The sequence below is a fragment of the Lucilia sericata genome, unplaced genomic scaffold, assembly GCF_015586225.1.
Source record: "Lucilia sericata isolate MDLA Ls3-8-SP2 unplaced genomic scaffold, ASM1558622v1 Contig001115F_arrow, whole genome shotgun sequence".
Lineage (NCBI taxonomy): Eukaryota > Metazoa > Arthropoda > Insecta > Diptera > Calliphoridae > Lucilia > Lucilia sericata.
Window position 1 is genome coordinate 72,803 of NW_023995087.1, and position 23,158 is coordinate 95,960.

Sequence of the window (23,158 nt, forward strand, 5' to 3'; positions counted from 1 at the left end):
TTATCATTAACACAGTTCTAAAATAATAATACATTTTGTAAAATTTTTTTTATATTTTAAAAAATCCACTACTAAAATCTATTTTTTTAATAAAATGCAACCATTTTTTTCCAGTTTAGTAGGAATTAAATTAAAACTTAGCTAGAAATGAACTAAAACTTAATTAGATCTGAACTAGAACTGAACTAGAACAGAATTAGAACATAATTAGAGCAGAACTAGAACAGAACTTGAACAGAACTAGAACAGAACTAGAACAGAACTAGAACAAAACTAGAACAGAACTAGAACTGAACTACAACTAGAACTGAACTGAACTAGAACTGAACTAGAACTGAACTAGAACTGAACTAGAACTGAACTAGAAATGAACTAGAACTGAACTAGAACTGAACTAGAACTGAACTAGGACTGAACTAGAACTGAACTAGAACTGAACTAGAACTGAACTAGAACTGAACTAGAACTGAACTAGAACTGAACTAGAACTGAACTAGAACTGAACTAGAACTGAACTAGAACTGAACTAGAACTGAACTAGAACTGAACTAGAACTGAACTAGAACTGAACTAGAACTGAACTAGAACTGAACTAGAACTGAACTAGAACTGAACTAGAACTGAACTAGAACTGAACTAGAACTGAACTAGAACTGAACTAGAACTGAACTAGAACTGAACTAGAACTGAACTAGAACTGAACTAGAACTGAACTAGAACTGAACTAGAACTGAACTAGAACTGAACTAGAACTGAACTAGAACTGAACTAGAACTGAACTAGAACTGAACTAGAACTGAACTAGAACTGAACTAGAACTGAACTAGAACTGAACTAGAACTGAACTAGAACTGAACTAGAACTGAACTAGAACTGAACAAGAACTAGAACTGAACTAGAACTGAACAAGAACTAGAACTGAACTAGGACTGAACTAGAACTAGAACTGAACCAGAACAAGAACTGAACTAGAACTGAACTAGAACTGAACTAGAACTGAACTAGAACTGAACTAGAACTGAACTAGAACTGAACTAGAACTGAACTAGAACTGAACTAGAACTGAACTAGAACTGAACTAGAACTGAACTAGAACTGAACTAGAACTGAACTAGAACTGAACTAGAACTGAACTAGAACTGAACTAGAACTGAACTAGAACTGAACTAGAACTGAACTAGAACTGAACTAGAACTGAACTAGAACTGAACTAGAACTGAACTGAACTAGAACTGAACTAGAACTGAACTAGAACTGAACTAGAACTGAACTAGAACTGAACTAGAACTGAACTAGAACTGAACTAGAACTAAACTAGAACTGAACTAGTACTGAACTAGAACTGAAATTTATGTTGCTTTCGAAAAGAAGTTTAGATTTATAAAATGATGCTTCAGCATTTCAAGTTGTTTTCATTAGAACTGTGTTAATAAATTATTTTTTGGTTCTTTAAAATTTTAACAAATGATAGAAGTCTTAGCTATATAACCTGCTTCAAAAGGTGAAAAGGTCAATCTTTTCAAAAATATTTAAACTTAAAACAGCTTCGAAAAATAGTCTCCCTTTCATTTGTTCACAAGTTTTAATCGTTCAGCAGTGCAAGTGAGACGCAAAACTGCTTTCATGCTTTCATCGAAATTAGATGCCAATATCTTGCGATCGATGTTATTCCAGATACATATAACATTCCTCGGGAATACTGGTTAGAAAATTTAATTTCTTTACAAAAAATGCCTCACGATAAGAAGACTAGATTCATTCAAGACAAAATGTATAACGATTGATGATAGACATTCATAAGATCAATAAGAGTACTATGTATTTATTCTTTAACACATTTCAATGAAAGCAGAAATATATTGAATCTATGTAGAATTACATCAAAACAAAGTAACATTTACATAGATTCAATGTAACTGAACATAAGTACAACGATTGAATGTACAACTACATAAAGTCAATGTACAATTACAACGAATCAAGGTAAACTTTACATCGATATAAAGAATTATTGAATACTTTATACTTTAATATATTTCAAATACTAAGCGACATTACATCAAATCAAAGTAAACTTTACATTCATTCAATGTAACTCAACCGAAGTTTAGAATTAAAACCGAATTAATGAAAATAATTCATTTTATCTATGAATATTCATATAATTTATGAATTTCTCTTTTTAAGTGGGTTGATTTGGTTGGTTCTTTATCAAAAGGCAGACAAATTTTTCAAAATGTTCTACTATCATTTGTAAAATTTTAAATTATATTTTCGAAATAATTTTTTTTTTTTTTTTTAATTTTTTCATTTAATTTGTTTAGAAGTTGTCTTTTTAAAGTAAAATTTTTTGTAATTTCATCTTGATTTTAAATAATTATTATATTTGTTAATAAAATGGACTTTTTTTGAGTTAATTAATAAATATTTGATTGATTTTCTTTTTTTTGTTGTTGTTTAGCATAATTAAATTAAATATTTACAATAAAATTTGTTTTGTTAGATAAATTATTTTTTCACTTTTTTGCATGAGTTTTATTGAATTAATTTTAATATCAATTCATACTACCCGTATGTTTAATTGTTTTAAATAATTATTACTATAAGTAGTTTGCGTTCTATTTAGTTTTTTTTGTTGTTAATTTACACTTAAATAAAATAAATTTTATTGTTTTTTTAGTTTTGTTTTTTAATAATTTACATTCCTTTAGAATTCCAATTTTAATTTTATATCACAATAATCGTTTCTTAAAAGTTGTTTTTAAGTTTATAATTTAAGGGTATTTTAGTGGTTTTAATTAATATTTGTTTTTTTTTAGTAATTTTGGGAAAGAAAATAATTAATATAAGACTTAATTTTTATATATTAATTAAACCTTTTTTTAAACCTTATTATTTCTAATATTAAATTTTATAATTCAAGCTTAAATATGAGTTTTGGGAGCACTTATTTTATATATTAAAAAAAAGATCAATTATTTTTTTTTTGAAAGATAAAAATTTTAAAAAAAGAGTTTCTTTAAGTTAAATTATAAATTTTATTTAGTTTGCACACCCATGTGCAAAAATCTTTCTTGACCTTAATTTATATATAAAATTTTATTAATTAAATTAATGGAATGTTTTAAAAATGAATTAAAATTTATTATAAATTTTATATTCAAATACAGTTTTAAGTTATAAATATTTTTTTTTTTTAAATTAGTTTTATATTATAAATATAGTTGTTTTGTTCGAGAAGTTTTGTTGGTTGCATGGTGTTATAAAGTTTCAATAATTTTATTTTTTTAAAAAATAAAATGTGTAATTAGTGCATTTGTTTGGTTTTGTATTTTAAGAAAAACATAAGAAAAAAAATTAAGAAAATTATTATTATTATTAATTTGTTTTATGTTATAAATATTATTTTTTCTATACAAGATTCCAAAAAGAAAATATTCTAGCAAAAAATGTTTTTTTCTTTTACTTATTTTAACAATACTTTTTCTATAAATAATTTAATTTTTTAAAATTACTTTTATTTTTATCTATACTGCTTTTACATGTGGGAGTTTGTTTTAGCCAAAAACTATTTAAGGTTTAAATTCAAAAAAGCTTTAGTTTACTTTTAAACTAATGATTGTTTTCTCTGTATTTTTTTCATTTAAGTTTACATTAATGTTTTTAATTACTATGAGTATATTTTATTTTTTAATAATTATAGTAGTTTTGTTTTTTTAATGTTTTGCTTACTTTCCAAATATGAGGCAATTTCATTGGCATTTTTATTAAATGCCACCATCATTGGTGTATTGCCACACATATCACGAGCCTCTATATTGGCTCCAGCTGCTACAAGCATTACACAAATATCACGTCGATTTAATTCAGCCGCCATATGTAATGCTGTAGAACCCCTGAAAATAGAAAAAATTTAATAGATTTTTTATAATTTGTTTACAAAAAGGCAGTTTATTCGGAAATTTTGTTTTAAAGAAGTGATTTTGAATATAATTAGAACAGCATCAGAGACTTTATGTTTCGTCTGAATTCTTTTATAAATCTCATCTAAAGTCTTTTCTAGAGTGTCATCTAAATATCATCTAGTCTCGTATTAATATAGCCTAAAGTTATATCTATAGTGTTGTCTAATTTATTCTAAAACGTTTCGCCCAAAGTTTTGGCCAATGATTCTTCTAAAGTCTTACATACATAAATTTAGTATTAATTCTGATCTGAATCTTGTCTAAAGTCTCGTCAAAAATAGAGACCTAATGTCTCGTCTAAATTCTTCTATAAATCTCGTCTAAAGTCTGATATAAATCTCATTTAGCGCCTCAGCGAAATATCATCTAAAGTCTTGCTCAATGATTTGTCTAAAGTCTTATATATATCTAGTATTACGTCAAATCTAAATCTTGTCTAAAGTCTCGTCTAAATTAGAAACCTTATGTCTCGTTTAAATTCTTCTATGAATCTCTTCTAAAGTCTGATATAAATCTCATCTATAGTCACGTCTTAATATCACCTTAAGGTCACGTCCTAATATCGCCTAAAGACCTATCTATAATATCGTTTAATTTTATTCTAAAACGAGGTTAGGCATCGAGATTTTTGTTGAAATGAGTCTCGCTTATTGTCTAAAGGATCGTCTAAAGTCCCTTAATAAAGTTCTGTCTAAAGAATCGTCTACAGTCTTACCTAAATCTCGTCTAAAGTCCAGTTAAAATCTTTTCTAAAAACTTGTCTATAGTATTGTTTCAAAATCAAATAAAATTTCAGTGACAAATTGATTTTCTGGTGCAAAATCTGATTTTCGAATTTTTTTTGAAAAATCTAATTTTTTTGGTAAAAATTTTCTTATTAGCGAAAAATTGAATTTTTAGTGAAAAATTTAATTTTCAGTGAAAAATCAAATTTTCAGTTAAAATCTAATTTTTAGTAAAAATCGAATTTTTAGTGAAAATTCGAATTTTTAGTGAAAAATGGATTTTTTAGTGAAAAATGGATTTTTTAGTAAAAACTCGAATTTTCAGTGAAAAATCTAATTTTTAGTGAATTTTCAGTGAAAATTCGAAATTTGATTTTTTTTAGAAAATTATATTTTTTGGTAAAAAATTCACTTTTTAGTGAAAAGTCGATTAATAATTTTTTGCAATAAATTTAAAATTTAATGAAAAATCAAATTTTTTGTAAAAATTAAATTTTTAGTGAAAACTCTAATTTATAGTGAAAAATTGAATTTTAGTAAAAATAGAATGTGAAAGTGAAAAAATTGCTAGCAATATTTCCTATACAAAAAGCTTTATCGATCAATTTGTAGAAAATAGGAAGCTTTACTCTCAACAAGAAATATATATGCCGTAACCATAAAGCTCTATCGAAAATTAACAATATAGAAAGCTCCATCTCTAGTGTCTAGTCGAAGATTTCCTGTACAGAAAGTTCTATCGGTAGCGTTTACAGAAAGATCTATCTATTAGCGAATATGCCAAGCTTTCCTATACATAAAGCTTTATTGTAAACAAATAGCCTAAGCTTCTCTCTACAGAAGTCTCTAACACTAACGAGTAGGTGAAGCTTTTCTATACATAAAGCTCCATCGATAGTGAGTAGCTTAGGCCTTTCTATACAGAAAGCTCTATGGCTAGTAGTAGCTCAAGCTTTACTCTACAGAAAGCTGTGTGGCTAGCGAATAGCTCAAGCGAGTTGCTCAAGCTTTACTCTACAGAAAGCTCTAACGCTAGCGAGTAGCTTACGATTTTATTTAAAAAAGGTTCTATCGCTAGCTATCAACTCAAGCTTTCCTCTATAACTCTATAACTAGCGTAAAGCTTTTCTCCACAGAAAGCTCTAGCGAGTAGTCCACTACAGAAAGTTCTATCGATAACGAATAGCTGCAGCTGTTCTTTACATAATTCTTTAATGCTAGCGTGTATCACAAGTTATCCTACACAAAATAACTCTGTCTCGCTAGTTACCAGCTCAAGCTTTCCTTTTGAACGTTTTCGTTTCGATTTACTTTTCGAAATAGATTTACTTACTTCTCCTTGTCGGCCATATTAATTAAACGACGTGAGGCACATGATAGTATATATTTAACAATATCCTTATTATTATATTTGCAAGCAAAATGTAAAGCAGTATGTCCTTTTGTATTGGTTGTTTGTAATGAGTATCCTAGTTCATGTAGTGCACGTAACTGTAAAAGAAAAACCAGAAAACCAATTATTACTTATATAACAATAGAATTCTAAATAAAATAATAATTTCAACAAGAAATAAAAAAATCAATATAATACAATTTACAAATAAACCTCTACCAGTTATTTTATTTTCAACAGAAAATTTATATATAAACAAAATAACCAGTAAATGTTTAATTATTTTATTTCATAGTAAGACAAAATTTACTTTAGACATATTTTGAGTTTGACTTAGGAGGACAGCAACAACAACAACTGTATTTTTTAAGCTTTTATTGAGGACAGTACAGTACAGGACAGGATTATTATATGATATGATATACATAAAGTTAAAAAGAATTAAAATAAATTTTTAAATTGAAGTATAAAATAAACATAGAGTAAATAGAATATTTGAAATAAAAACTACCATATTTAAATCGCCACTTTGTGCAGCTAATAATACGGCATCGGAAGTTTGCTCCAATATAGGACTTGAATAGTTTGTATATTTGTTTTGTGTATGTGTGTGTTTGTGCGAGTTGGGAGAGTAGAATAAAGAGAAAGAATAAAGGAAATAAATTTAATGTAGATTAAAATTAAAAACTATAAATAAATATTAAACTTAAGTAATACTTAAACTTAAAAAGCTTAAAGCTTCTTTAAATTAAACTTAAATTGTACTAACAAGTAAATAAAACCTTTAAAAGTTATCCTATAAGAAGGAGAAACATATATTTACCGTTTACATTCCTTTCTTCAAAACCAACTAGGATCTCTAATATTCCTAAATGAAAAGCTTTTCTTGCTAGGTCCCAGCTCAGAGTTTCGACACTTGCTCTTATGCTACTTTATGGCTAAATCTCCAGCATTTGTACGCATAAATCTTCATCTCTAGCTTTCAAGTTTTTCCATGCAGAAAACTGATCGCAAGCATTCAAGTTCTTCTTTACTGAAAGCTCTACCGCTACCTGTCAAGTTTTTCTATAACTAAAGCTGTATCGTTAGCTGCAAAGCTTTTCTATGCAGAAAGCTCTGTTACTAACTCATTTTTTCTATTACAGAAAGCTCTAGCACTAGCTCTCAAGCTTTTCTATATAGAAATATCTTACTAAGAAAGCTCTATTGCTAGCTCTCAATCATTCTTATACGGAAAGCTCTAGCTAAGCTTTTCTAAGCAGAAAGCTTTATCGATGACTCTAGCAGCTAAAGCTTTTCTATACATAAAGCTCTATCGCTTGCCAGCAGCTAAAGCTTTTCTATACATAAAGCTCTAACGCAACTCCAGCTTTACTATAGAGAAAGCTTTATAGCTGGCTGGCAGTTCATGCTCTCCTATATGAAGAACGGTATTAATTACTAGTAGTTCATATTTTCGCATAAGAAAGCTCAATCTCTGGCTTGCAGATTAATAAGATTTGGACTTTCTACCTCTCTCGCAAGCACTCAAGGTTTCCTACTAAGAAAGCTCTATTGCTAGCTCTTAAGGTATCTTATTAAGAAAGCTCTATTGTTAGCTCGCCATCTTTCTTATACAGAAAGCTTTAGGTAAGCTTTTTCTAAACAGAAGGCTCTATCGCTATCTAGCAGCTAAAGCTTTTCTATACATAAAGTTCTATCACTAGCCAGCAGCTCAAGTTTTTCTATACATAAAGCTCTAACGAAAGTCAGCAACTCCAGCTTTTCTAAAGAGAAATCTTTATCGCTAGCTGGCAGCTCAAGTTCTCCTTAATGAAGAACTGTATAGACAGCTAGCAGTTCAAACTTTCTTATATGAAACTTTCTTTCTTATATATAAAAGGGAGCATATGCACTCCTTTATGAGGGTTATAGAGGAGGTTTCTTCGTCTCCACCGCTATCCATCAGCTTAAGCTTTTCTATACATAACGTATTATCTCTAGATGGCAGCTCTAGCTCTCCTTTATAAAGAACTGTATTGCTAGCTAACATTTCAAACTTTCCTTTATGGAAAGCTCTATTACTAGCTTGAGGACTAAGCTTTCTTATATGAAAGCATTCATATCTGAGGGCTATAGAGTTAAAACTGTGTCAAATTTCGAACATAACTAAAACTTTTCCTATTCAATATCTTAAAACTAATAGACTTATTAAGGGCTCAATAGTTGAAAACTAAATTTGATATAAAAAATAATATAAATATAAAATTCAAATACCTGATTCCATAACCAAAAACTTCTTCATTGAAACTAAATAAACGATCATGGCGGCTGCATGTTTTACAATATTTTAATATTTAAATGTTTTTCGTTAAAAGAAAATTCAAAAACTACTTTTGTAATATTATGATCAATGATTTTACCTTTTAAATTTAATAACTTTAATTGGTTTTCCAATTTTTATATCCTCTTTAATTAAGCAAATAAATTAAATTCAAGAAAATTAAATTAGAAATAAGAAGAAATGAAAAGGAAATGAAAAAAGTAGAAAAGGGTTTTTCACGATATGTTAAACTTTATAAATAAATTTTATTAAATATTCTAATATTCCAATTTAAATCTTTATGAAATTGTATAACAGATCGTCAAGCCCCCTAATAGATTTATTTTAAAAATAAAATAAAATGCTTAAACCTACCTAGAATAACATTGAGTGGTTAAGGTGGTAGAGGAGAAGGTGTAGGGGAGTTCATATTTTGAATGATTTATTTTAATAATTGGTAAATTTTCAAAACAATTTATTTTTGTTACGAAGATATCGGTATACGGTTTAGCCTTTGCTGTCAATATACATTAGGTAAAATACATTATATCTCGGAACAACAGCAAATTCGTCGTAATACTTACATACTCCTTGCTGTACTATGTTGATAATGCCGTGTATTTTGTTTTTTGTATGTGTTTGTTTTTAGCCAGCAAGGACTAAGCTGTATGCTGAAATCTTTTTCTTTCAAAGTTCAAAGTGTAAAAAGGATATTTATACAAAGATATAGAGATAGAGAGAGAGCAAAACTAACTTATAAAGTCTAAAAAAAAGTTGTGTTTCTTATCGTGTGTTGTTGATTGTGTTTGTGTAGTATGGAAAGAACACTTTACAATTTGTTCATTCATTTCAAAAAAAGTTGTAAATTGTTGTAAAACAAAAGCAAACGGTAACAGTTTGTGTTTCGTAAACAAAACTTTAAATTTGTACTGTTTTTTTGCGATAATAATAATGGCAAAACATTCGTTTATAAGCATAAGGTAAGGTCATACCAGTACTACCCGAACGTCCTTGTTCCATATTGCGACGCTCTTGGGCCTGACGCTGTGAGTAAGCCGAAAATGAACGTTCCTGATCTTGATCGGGTGTTTGCGGCATGGTAGCCGCTTCATGATCCAATATAAATAACTCATCGGCGGCTATGTCACAAATATAGTGTAGATGTTCTTGGGCACGATCGATGCGGAAGAAATGCTCAGCAGTACAAGCTAAGGGAAAGAGAAGAGGTTATTAAAAGTTATGCCTTAAGTAATTATATAAAAGAGTCCACTTACAATCTATGAAACACCAATCTTGTGATACTTTTGGATACGATATTGATTGTTCGAATTTTTCATTTAACATATTGCGCACTTGTTCGAGATCACATTGGGAGTCGATTTCCACGATACCCAATTTATTGGCCAATTTACGCAGCATTGGCTTGTCGTAGTGATGACGTTCATATTGATCCATTGTTACACGCAATATGACCAATTGTAATCTTTCCAAAGGATTGACTCTGTAAGTTGAGAGAGATATTAGTGTAAGATTATGTTAGCAATAAACTGATTGTAGAGAATGAGTGGAAAAATAATATACAATAGGCCAATGTTGTCTAAAAGAAAGCAGTTAAAGCTATAGTTGGACTATAGTAGATATTGGAAAAGATTGAGAATTAACTCTGTCTGGCTTTGTCTGATTTTTATACATGCGTGCAGTTACTTGTAAGGACTAGGTTATAGTCATAGTCTAGTCATAGTCTAGTCAATAGTCCTAGTCATAGTCTAGTCATAGTCTAGTCTAGTCATAGTCTAGTCATAGTCTAGTCATAGTCTAGTCATAGTCTAGTCATAGTCTAGTCATAGTCTAGTCATAGTCTAGTCATAGTCTAGTCATAGTCTAGTCATAGTCTAGTCATAGTCTAGTCATAGTCTAGTCATAGTCTAGTCATAGTCTAGTCATAGTCTAGTCATAGTCTAGTCATAGTCTAGTCATAGTCTAGTCATAGTCTAGTCATAGTCTAGTCATAGTCTAGTCATAGTCTAGTCATAGTCTAGTCATAGTCTAGTCATAGTCTAGTCATAGTCTAGTCATAGTCTAGTCATAGTCTAGTCATAGTCTAGTCATAGTCTAGTCATAGTCTAGTCATAGTCTAGTCATAGTCTAGTCATAGTCTAGTCATAGTCTAGTCATAGTCTAGTCATAGTCTAGTCATAGTCTAGTCATAGTCTAGTCATAGTCTAGTCATAGTCTAGTCATAGTCTAGTCATAGTCTAGTCATAGTCTAGTCATAGTCTAGTCATAGTCTAGTCACAGTCTAGTTATAGTCTAGTCATAGTCTAGTCACAGTCTAGTCATAGTCTAGTCATAGTCTAGTCATAGTCTAGTCTAGTCATAGTCTAGTCATAGTCTAGTCATAGTCCAGTCATAGTCCAGTCATAGTCTAGTCATAGTCTAGTCATAGTCTAGTCACAGTCTAGTCATAGTCTAGTCATAGTCTAGATATCAGAGGAAAAGATCCTCTCTCATCTCTAGGCTTTAAGTTAATGATCAAGCATCACGTATTAGAGATCCTGAAAAATAGAGAATATCTCCAGATCTTTATTTATAAACATATAAAACCCGAAAGGAAAGCATCATAGCAGAAACCCGGATATGTATACAATACATTAAGTCGCATCAAAATTACTATTTTTCCAATCTTTACATAACAATCTCATCCTAAAATAGCACCAATATCTTAAGTAGTTCATTTATTGTCTAAAGAGACCTTTACTTTCTTAATGTTGTTGATATTGAAAAACAAATAAATGGAAAACCTCAAAAGTGTTGAATACAAGTAACCATCATCAACATCATCATCGCTATGAGATGCTCAAAGCACATCATTCATACTACTGGTTTTATTCCTCACACTCATCATGTCATTAAAATGCATGAACACTTATGAGATGAGTTGAGATGTCAGTTGCATATAAATTACTCTAGAAATCAGCAAGTACTTTATCAAATAAAGAAAAAAAAAACTACATGAAAATGTCCGGTAAATATTGAATTTGTGGTCTGAACCATGAGCATCATGCTGAGATGATTGGAAATGTAACAAGGATAAAGGATAACATGCCAATCGTATATAGATTGTGTGGTTTATGAATACCACAAATTCTTTTGAAACACATGGCATAAGAATGGCGTAAGAAAAAAAGTCTACTGGACTTCCTTTTGATTTTATTAAAATGTCTAAAGGTAGTAAAAGAAATACCTATGACATATGGACAATAAGGATATGATGAAGGAATGAAATTTTTAAATGAGAATGCATTTTGCAGTAAGTAAACAAGGCTTTCGTTTACAGATTTCAAGGATTTATTATTTGATAAGTCATGATGATTTCAAGATTAACAGTGTAATTATTTGCGTGTCACTATTTCAGTTTTAAAAGGACATTTAATTGAAATAACCAGTCCCTAGTAGTCCTACTAACCATCTTCATAAGTAATCTTCAGAAACGAGGCCACAGAAAACTAGCTTTATGTGAAAACTTCTTTAAAATCTACCACTCCAACGTAATATTTGTAGAATTTTATTGCTTTCCTAAAATTAACAATTATATTTTTCACCGAAGCTTGCCCCAACAGTGACAATAATGGTCAAAATAAATTTTAATTGAAAATTTTCTAGCCGACAATGAAATATTTACTTGACAACCCGACTACTTGAGTGTGTGTTTGTCCGAATGCGTTTTAATTAAGTTTTTCAAAGTGATGAAAGAAAAACCTCTTCTAACAGTCATACACACATGACCAAAGCAATCGCAGGACATTTTTATTTCATTAGTTCAAATGCAAGAGTCGTACCATGGAGACTACAATTATAAACCTTTTCACAAGCATAAGTGCTAGCAATGGCAGCATTTTTGTAATTTTCAAGTTGAATTTATAGGAAACAGAGAAACGAAACACATTTCCTCAACCTTAAAGCCTTATTGTGAATGACCTGAAGTGTTCAGCATACCTCCACTACCACTTAAAGTAGAAAGTAACGGCTGCTGGTAATTAAATACTTACTGAACATCTCCACGACCCTGTTTACGTTTGGCAAGCATAACAGCCTTATTTAATAAATCCAATTCAATGATGCAGGGCTTGACACGACATGCTTCGCCATCCACTTGCATGGGTATCGTTTTGGTGGTGACTATACGTGCCGTACGACACTGGCAAATGCAAGTACCATGGAGACCAGCTTGCAACATGGGCAATTGATAGGTTGTTAGGCCAACAACCTCGATGAGACCATCTTCTATGCTAGGTTTCGATTGACCAAATGAATCATTCCAAGGATGAGTGCCACCACCGTAACTGTAAAAAGAAATACAAAGAAAAAAATATGCCAATTTCTAGCCAACTGCTTTAAAGAAAATAATTGCAGCTGTAGACACCCACCTGGGAATATTTAAGAATAATACAGCATGACAACCAGCATCTTTTAGTTTTTGCGTATAATCTGTGCCATCACATTCCAGTGTAACCCATTGTGAGAGATTGCGATATTGTCGTAGTATCAAATCCTTGCCACCCATTTGACCGTAATACATTTTATTACGCAAACGTGAGTTAAAACGTTCTGGATGGGCTTCACGTGCCTCATGAAATTCTAGAGCGATGTGGGCATCCACACCAAATGAGAAATAATTATTGATCACATTTAAGGGTACATTAGGTTTGCTACGTTCCACATTGTCATCGGGTACATCTTCATTTAGTCGTACTTTTAAACGAAACCGATCCATAAGAACACATTGAGACATGCCAATTTCACGTAGAATTTTACCAATGGGCTCATCTGTATAACCCTGTGGAATTTAAAATATTAAAATAAAATTTAGTTTGGAAAAATTCCCAGAATTTAAGAGTACTTACACCACCCCAACCCAATGCTCTGGCCAAATCATTGCCGGTACCTAAGGGCAGCACACCCACAGCTGGAGGGGGTGTTATGGGAGGGTTTAATTGATCTAGTACGGATAAAACCCAGCCTACGGTACCATCACCACCGCAAGCTAATATTCTCAAATTTGGTGTTTTGCGGAATAGTTCCAAACTGCAAAAGAAATCAACAAATTTCTTATACGGTTTACACCACAAAATTTCCCCTTACTTACCCCATTTTAGGACCGCCTTGTGTCAAATCAAACACTTGTCTAGGATTCAAAAGATGTTGAAACTTTCCCAACAACTTAACACCTTGATTGCCACCAGATTTCGGATTAATATAAACAATGACCGGTATCACTTCGGGCGAGGGTATGGGCTTTACTATAAAAGCTCTTTGCTCCTTGCGCTCCTCTTTCTTAGTGCCCTTTTTACTAGCCACTCGGGCTTTTTTACCCGAAGCATTTTGTTTATTATTGACACGTATGGATGATTTAAAATTACCTTTACTGGGCAATTTAACAATCCATGAAGGGGGCACAATAATGGGTGCATAATTACCTGCAATTGGAGATTAAAAATAAATATAAATGAATACATATGCCTACAATAGAAATATAGAAATATTTGTCTAACAATTAGAGTTTTTACAATCATAATAAATAAAGCTCTTTAAACAGCAAGAGTGACAGCTTGACTGGCATTAAGTGTTAAATCATACATTTAAAGTGTGTAACTTTGAAAATCAAACGCCCCCATTACACAATATTCAAATTGATTATTGTGTTTGTGTCACAATCGCACAACACAACACATCACACGTACACACCTACGCATATGTGATTACAACATTATTTTAAAATGCTGTTTGCAAATATAATCCACAGGATCAAGTGTAAAATTATATACATAAATGACAAAAACAAAACTGTTTTCTCACATGTTAATCAAAATGTTTTCTAAGTACTTTGTTTTTGTGATTTGAAAACTTTTAATTGACAATCTTTTTGTTTGACAAATTGTGGCACAATGTTGATGTATGTGAGTGCTACAACATATCATATTTTTTTTCTGTATTGTTTGTGGTTTGGAATAACTTAAAATTAGTTGAAACAGTGGTTTTTAGCACTCTTTCAACATAAACCAAAAAATTGTTATTTTAGTCTATTCATAGACTAGTCATAGTCTGGTCATAGTCTGGTCATAGTCTAGTCATAGTCTGGTCATAGTCTGGTCATAGTCTGGTCATAGTCTGGTCATAGTCTAGTCATAGTCTAGTCATAGTCTTGTCATAGTCTAGTCATAGTCTAGTCATAGTCTAGTCATAGTCTAGTCATAGTCTAGTCATAGTCTAGTCATAGTCGTCTAGTCATAGTTAGTCTAGTCATAGTAGTCTAGTCATAGTAGTCTAGTCATAGTAGTCTAGTCATAGTAGTCTAGTCATAGTAGTCTAGTCATAGTAGTCTAGTCATAGTAGTCTAGTCATAGTAGTCTAGTCATAGTAGTCTAGTCATAGTAGTCTAGTCATAGTAGTCTAGTCATAGTAGTCTAGTCATAGTAGTCTAGTCATAGTAGTCTAGTCATAGTAGTCTAGTCATAGTAGTCTAGTCATAGTAGTCTAGTCATAGTAGTCTAGTCATAGTAGTCTAGTCATAGTAGTCTAGTCATAGTCTAGTCATAGTCTAGTCATAGTCTAGTCATAGTCTAGTCATAGTCTAGTCATAGTCTAGTCATAGTCTAGTCATAGTCTAGTCATAGTCTAGTCATAGTCTAGTCATAGTCTAGTCATAGTCTAGTCATAGTCTAGTCATAGTCTAGTCATAGTCTAGTCATAGTCTAGTCATAGTCTAGTCATAGTCTAGTCATAGTCTAGTCATAGTCTAGTCATAGTCTAGTCATAGTCTAGTCATAGTCTAGTCATAGTCTAGTCATAGTCTAGTCATAGTCTAGTCATAGTCTAGTCATAGTCTAGTCATAGTCTAGTCATAGTCTAGTCATAGTCTAGTCATAGTCTAGTCATAGTCTAGTCATAGTCTAGTCATAGTCTAGTCATAGTCTAGTCATAGTCTAGTCATAGTCTAGTCATAGTCTAGTCATAGTCTAGTCATAGTCTAGTCATAGTCTAGTCATAGTCTAGTCATAGTCTAGTCATAGTCTAGTCATAGTCTAGTCATAGTCTAGTCATAGTCTAGTCATAGTCTAGTCTGGTCATAGTCTAGTCTAGTCTGGTCATAGTCCAGTCATAGTCAATGCATAGTCAAGCTATGTTAACCACTGTGGCAATAGCTACTAAATATTAAAAAAAAGTAAACAAGTATTACAGTTCATCCATAAATTTTGCATACATTTTTTAGACAAATGTTTGCAAAAAAACCTCAGGAAAATGTTTTTTTATAGATTTTATTATACACAGATTATTAATGCAACATCTATGTAGATAAATATATGCAAACAAGCATATGTTTTTGTTTGCAACATATAGTACGTGCAACAAAAAAATGAATAGATGTTAACATGAAATGAAAATTCAACTTTAAAAAAAATATTGAGGTTTCTATATTTTTTTGTGCACTTTCTCATTATCAAACTCAATCACATTGGAAGTATTTTAAATTTATCTTTATGCAAACAAGAAATTGGATTAAGCAGGAGTTGAAAGTTAAGTCAGTAAATTCTTGTGAATCTAGAAACACAGTCATTTTAGTAGTAGTGTGTGTTATCTTGGAATAGTTTATGAAACTTAATTTTAAAAAATATATATGTGTATAATGCGGTTTCTGTTTTCCATCTAAGCAATATTATTTACTTCTTGTGATGAAGATTCTACTCGAATGCATTTCTCAAGCATGTTTGCATCTAAGTGTCAACACATTCATATGAATAATATTAAATTATTGAAGAAAGTCATGATAGAACCCACGTCGCGTATGAATTTTAAATAATGCATTATTTAACACTCATACGACATGGTGGTAAAGTTTATTACTCATATTTATTAGCGTTTGGCAAGAATATGATGATGATAATCAAACATTGTTAAGAAAAATCTATTTTTAGCACAAATAGGGTTGTGTTTGGTTTTGATTATTGTAATTTTTAGTATTGAAGTTCTTAAAATAGAATAAAATAAGTTTTAAGCTATATTTTTTGGAATTTAAAATTAAATCTGAAAATTTTATAATAAACATTATTTTTATTATAATTTCAGGTAGCTGACACTTCTATCCAATATCCTGGCAAAGGTAAGTCATAAATATAAGTAATAATAATAGGCTAAGGCTGGACTATGAAAGTGGGGTGTAATGTTGTCCATGGACATTATGACAATGTGTATGACATTGTTACACTTTTTAAACAGAAATGTATGTTTTGGAAAATTTGTTTAGAATTTAAGACACTCTTGTTCACAGAAGAATTGCTCCTAAATTTGGTATATGTCGCATATTGGATTCCTTTCAAAAAGTGTTTGGGAAAGCCGGCCTTCGGCGGCCCGCACGTGTTTTAAATTCTGGGGTATTTTGAATACCGACTTCGCTAAATTAAGACTTTTTTAATAAACTCTTTGAAATCCATTGTGACACTAATAATGACCACACTTTGACTAGACTATGACTAGACTATGACTAGACTATGACAAGACTATGACTAGACTATGACTAGACTATAACTAGACTATGACTAGACTATGACTAGACTTTGACTAGACTATGACTAGACTATGACTAGACTATGACTAGACTATGACTAGACTATGACTAGAGTATGACTAGAGTATGACTAGAGTATGACTAGAGTATGACTAGAGTATGACTAGAGTATGACTAGACTATGACTAGAGTATGACTAGAGTATGACTAGAGTATGACTAGAGTATGACTAGAGTATGACTAGAGTATGACTAGACTATGACTAGACTATGACTAGACTATGACTAGACTATGACTAGACTATGACTAGACTATGACTAGAGTATGACTAGAGTATGACTAGAGTATGACTAGAGTATGACTAGAGTATGACTAGACTATGACTAGACTATGACTAGACTATGACTAGACTATGACTAGACTATGACTAGACTATGACTAGACTATGACTAGACTATGACTAGACTATGACTAGACTATGACTAGACTATGACTAGACTATGACTAGACTATGACTAGACTATGACTAGACTATGACTAGACTATGACTAGACTATGACTAGAGTATGACTAGACTATGACTAGACTATGACTAGACTATGACTAGACTATGACTAGACTATGACTAGACTATGACTAGACTATGACTAGACTATGACTAGACTATGACTAGACTATGACTAGACTACTAGACTATGACTAGACTATGACTAGACTATGACTAGACTATGACTAGACTATGACTAGACTATGACTAGACTATGACTAGACTATGACTAGACTATGACTAGACTATGACTAGACTATGACTAGACTATGACTAGACTATGACTAGACTATGACTAGACTATGACTAGACTATGACTAGACTATGACTAGACTATGACTAGACTATGACTAGACTATGACTAGACTATGACTAGACTATGACTAGACTATGACTAGACTATGACTAGACTATGACTAGACTATGACTAGACTATGACTAGACTATGACTAGACTATGACTAGACTATGACTAGACTATGACTAGACTATGACTAGACTATGACTAGACTATGACTAGACTATGACTAGACTATGACTAGACTATGACTAGACTATGACTAGACTATGACTAGACTATGACTAGACTATGACTAGACTATGACTAGACTATGACTAGACTATGACTAGACTATGACTAGACTATGACTAGACTATGACTAGACTATGACTAGACTATGACTAGACTATGACTAGACTATGACTAGACTATGACTAGACTATGACTAGACTATGACTAGACTATGACTAGACTATGACTAGACTATGACTAGACTATGAGGGGACTATGTCTTGTTTTAGAGGTTATTTTTCTTCATATAATATAAATATTTTGAAATTTAGAACTGAACTGTAAAAGAGCATTTCCTCCCCCTGTAATAGTTAATCAATTTTCCTTTCAACTTACCCAATTTACATTCTTCACCAATTTTTGATTGATTAAAGCACGATTCCTTATTATGATACACCTCATGACACCAGGCACATGACAATGCAACAATTTCTTTGGAACCAAATAACTTTCCTTGCACAGCCTGCAAATAAGAGAAAAGAAAATGTTTTTAAAAATTCCATTTACAATATATAAATTCAAATGCCAACCCAAGATACCAGAATTTTCGACAAATAAACACGCTCATTAAATGTAAAATATAAGAGAGACAAGAAAAAAAAGTTTTTACTGCAATAAAACTGCAGCAACATTGCAACAGTAAACAATGTTGCAAAAACGTGACACAATAATAGTTATAACGTTTGGAATTATACTTTTTTGCAAGTGCCACTTTATTCTAAGACAATGTTCATTTTAACTGAAAATATTATTGCATTTTTCATTTACGCTGCAATTTTTACTTCTTTTTTTATGTGGGGAAACATCGTAAATAATGCCAGGATTCCGAATGGGGTTTAAAATTTAAATCCTACGTGCAATATTTTTATTGTATATTGTTTTTTTTAATATTTAATTTTTCGCATAAAAAGTTTTTTATTGTTTAACGTGAGGATTTTAATAGATATACATAGTTTTTTGGTGGAAAATTTAATTTAAATTTTTTTGGTTTGTTTATTATTAATAATGTTAAAGGATTTTTAAATTTATTTTCGGAATTTTAGCTGGTTATTTACAAGCTTAATTCCTGTTAATATGAAAATCTGATTATAAATAATAGTGTTAATATTTGCATTGAAAATTGATATTTAAATATCACAACTAATTTTATAAGTTTAACGAAAAGTTCTATAATGTTCTGGTTATTTAATAGATATCTTGAAAAGACTTTAGCTAACACATCATGTTGTAACTCCCTATTTTTTTTATCATGCCACTTACTATGACTTTAGCTTTAAAAGTAAAACTTAAAATAAATTTGACTTTTTATTTAGCTCTTATCTAGAGTTAATAAAAATCTTAAATATTTCAAAGTTCAACCTTTATTCAAATATAAATTTTTCTCGTTGTTTTAAATTTCCTTTAAACTTAAAAGTTAAAAAGCTTTTTGCGTAACTTTCCCTGTTCTGCAACAATATGCTGACAATATCCTTAAGAGTTTGTCTGTTTGTCATGGTAAGTGTGGCAATAGAAAATTATTACTATCTACTGCTGTTGCAACAAAATACTACACTGCCACAGCACAGCAATTCAACTCAACTACATCAAATAACACTTGCATCAAGCAACATCTAAGAAAAAAAACAACGTTAATTTGTGTGTAAAACCTTCACAAGGATTTTACGGATACTATATAAAAGAAAAGGAGAATCTAAAATAATAAGATATGGGGCAATCGTAATAAGATTTTTATATAGACTAAAACTTAAAATCAAGGAAAAACTAAATATAAAAAGTGTTGAAAAACTTGTAAAACTGTTGGTAGAGCAAATAAACCAGTGCATTAAGCGAATAGCTCGTTTCAATACTGTTGTATTTAAGTGAGTGTTTGACTGAGAAGAACTACTAAAATCTATAGTCCCAAATGTATTACAACAGACAAGGATTTAAGTTACATATTGTTTTTTTCTAGTTATTGATATGTGGTTGATATGTTTGCCATGAAATCTTATCAGTACTCAACATAACAAACTAATAAAATTCGGTAATAAAATATTTAATATCATTGAAAGGGATATAAAGGGTAACAATGTAGAAAAAAATAAAAGAAACAATACGGATCTGACCATAGATGGGGTCTCAGACCAGACAAAAAAGAAGCCTTTTGTTGAGCTAATAGATCAGATTGTAGCCGAGACGATAGACTAGACTATGATGTGGAGACTATGGACCAATTGAGATTATAAACCATTCTAGACTATTAACTACTAAACTACAGACTATCGTCTAAACTATAGACTAGACTATAGACTAGACTATAGACTAGACTATAGACTAGACTATAGACTAGACTATAGACTAGACTATAGACTAGACTATAGACTAGACTACAGACTAGACTATAGACTAGACTATAGACTAGGCTATAGACTAGACTATAGACTAGACTATAGACTAGACTATTATAGACTATACTATAGACTAGACTATAGACTAGACTAGACTAGACTATAGACTAGACTATAGACTAGACTATAGACTAGACTATAGACTAGACTATAGACTAGACTATAGACTAGACTATAGACTAGACTATAGACTAGACTATAGACTAGACTATAGACTAGACTAGACTAGACTATAGACTAGACTATAGACTAGACTATAGACTAGACTATAGACTAGACTATAGACTAGACTATAGACTAGACTATAGACTAGACTATAGACTAGACTATAGACTAGACTATAGACTAGACTATAGACTAGACTATAGACTAGACTATAGACTAGACTATAGACTAGACTATAGACTAGACTATAGACTAGACTATAGACTAGACTATAGACTAGACTATAGACTAGACTATAGACTAGACTATAGACTAGACTATAGACTAGACTATAGACTAGACTATAGACTAGACTATAGACTAGACTATAGACTAGACTATAGACTAGACTATAGACTAGACTATAGACTAGACTATAGACTAGACTATAGACTAGACTATAGACTAGACTATAGACTAGACTATAGACTAGACTATAGACTAGACTATAGACTATAGACTAGACTATAGACTAGACTATAGACTAGACTATAGACTAGACTATAGACTAGACTATAGACTAGACTATAGACTACTAGACTAGACTATAGACTAGACTATAGACTAGACTAGACTAGACTAGACTATAGACTAGACTATAGACTAGACTATAGACTAGACTATAGACTAGACTATAGACTAGACTATAGACTAGACTATAGACTAGACTATAGACTAGACTATAGACTAGACTATAGACTATAGACTAGACTATAGACTAGACTATAGACTAGACTATAGACTAGACTATAGACTAGACTATACTAGACTATAGACTAGACTATAGACTAGACTATAGACTAGACTATAGACTAGACTATAGACTAGACTATAGACTAGACTATAGACTAGACTATAGACTAGACTATAGACTAGACTATAGACTAGACTATAGACTAGACTATAGACTAGACTATAGACTAGACTATAGACTAGACTATAGACTAGACTATAGACTAGACTATAGACTAGACTATAGACTAGACTATAGACTAGACTATAGACTAGACTATAGACTAGACTATAGACTAGACATAGACTAGACTATAGACTAGATTAGACTAGACTATAGACTAGACTATAGACTAGATTATAGACTAGACTATAGACTAGACTATAGACTAGACTAGACTATAGACTAGACTATAGACTAGACTATAGACTAGGCTATAGACTAGACTATAGACTAGACTATAGACTAGACTATAGACTAGGCTATAGACTAGACTATAGACTAGACTATAGACTAGACTATAGACTAGACTATAGACTAGGCTATAGACTAGACTATAGACTAGACTATAGACTAGACTATAGACTAGGCTATAGACTAGACTATAGACTAGGCTATAGACTAGACTATAGACTAGACTATAGACTAGACTATAGTCTATGAACGAGGTTGCAGGCCATATACTATAGCTATAGTTCGAACTGTAGTTTAGGATATAGATCGCACTATAGTCCGGACTATTGTATTTCGTATTACTTGCCACACTGTTTGTATATCGATTTCACACGCATGTACATGTATTCCTATTCCCCTTTAATTTATGACTAAGCGTTAGACTATATCTATGTAGTTTTCAGATTGTATGAGAAATGAAAAGTGCATCATCATTATTTGGATCACGTTCGAAAAGTTCTCTAGTGTTGTTTCTCCTATAGTTTTTTACTCCACACATAAACAACATAATGTTGCAAAACTTTACTTGTAACCGGTGAAGTGCTAACATGTGTGTTATTCCGATATTTTATTTTATTTGTATAGTTTATACGCACGACTAAACAGTTACATACGAGTGTAAATATTTTCCTATTTTCCCATATATGTAGATACAAATACATACCAGTACATATGATTACAATCACCACCATCGCCACCACAATTATATAAACAAGTTGTAACTACCAAAGAGCTTCTTCACTTTACAATAATAATGAATATTAATGAATGCGGGGGTGATGTGAAAAGTTTTGAGAGTTGAAGAGATTAGGAATTTATTAATTGTTGTAAAGGTATTTGAAGGATAAGCATTATATTTTCACCGAGAATTTAGAACTATAGGCCAGACTACAGCCCAGACTTTAGTCGAGACTTGACGAGACCACATCATAGACATGACAACAGATTAAACTATAGAGCAGATTATAGTTCTGACTGACAAGACCAGACTAAGAGTTTATCTGCAGGAATAATCCACCTTATCACACATCTGTCGCACATGAGGCAACAATATAAATAAACATACTAATTGCCTTAAGTTTTTCGTTTCCGTTTCTATTTCATCATCCTGCACTATATAGTATATTTTTTGTATACATCAAGGAGTATGTTTTATTTGAATGATTGTGTTTAATTTAAATTTACTTTGTATATCCTGTTAAAAACATACATGAGTTCTAATCATCATCTTCAACTTGAGCATTTAAAGTACTCATGTTTGATTTCTGTTTGGCACATGTACAGATGTACTATCATTAACAGTAGACTGATTCGAA

General features: G+C 31.2%; 1 protein-coding gene across 4 annotated transcripts in view; it reads right to left on the reverse strand.

Moving 5' to 3' along the window:
- Positions 1-1,710: 1,710 nt before the first annotated feature.
- Positions 1,711-23,158, reverse strand: part of LOC119610087 (eye-specific diacylglycerol kinase-like) — a 57,048-nt gene continuing 35,600 nt past the window's right edge. Inside the window, exons 5-17 of one of the 4 annotated variants that reach the window (XM_037965185.1) lie at positions 18,402-18,528; positions 13,532-13,862; positions 13,290-13,470; positions 12,813-13,222; positions 12,435-12,728; positions 9,660-9,886; positions 9,378-9,593; positions 8,486-8,531; positions 8,340-8,393; positions 6,595-6,658; positions 6,024-6,181; positions 3,733-3,896; positions 1,711-3,079 (exon numbers count right to left, since the gene is read on the reverse strand). In XM_037965185.1, the coding sequence (XP_037821113.1) occupies positions 3,039-3,079; positions 3,733-3,896; positions 6,024-6,181; positions 6,595-6,658; positions 8,340-8,393; positions 8,486-8,531; positions 9,378-9,593; positions 9,660-9,886; positions 12,435-12,728; positions 12,813-13,222; positions 13,290-13,470; positions 13,532-13,862; positions 18,402-18,528 (2,313 nt within the window). In that variant the 3' untranslated portion in view covers positions 1,711-3,038. Of the gene's footprint in view, positions 3,080-3,732; positions 3,897-6,023; positions 6,182-6,594; positions 6,659-8,339; positions 8,394-8,485; positions 8,532-8,760; positions 8,903-8,969; positions 9,594-9,659; positions 9,887-12,434; positions 12,729-12,812; positions 13,223-13,289; positions 13,471-13,531; positions 13,863-18,401; positions 18,529-23,158 lie in introns of those variants that run through there. The other 3 variants (XR_005231974.1, XR_005231975.1, XM_037965187.1) reach the window with 3 other exon arrangements.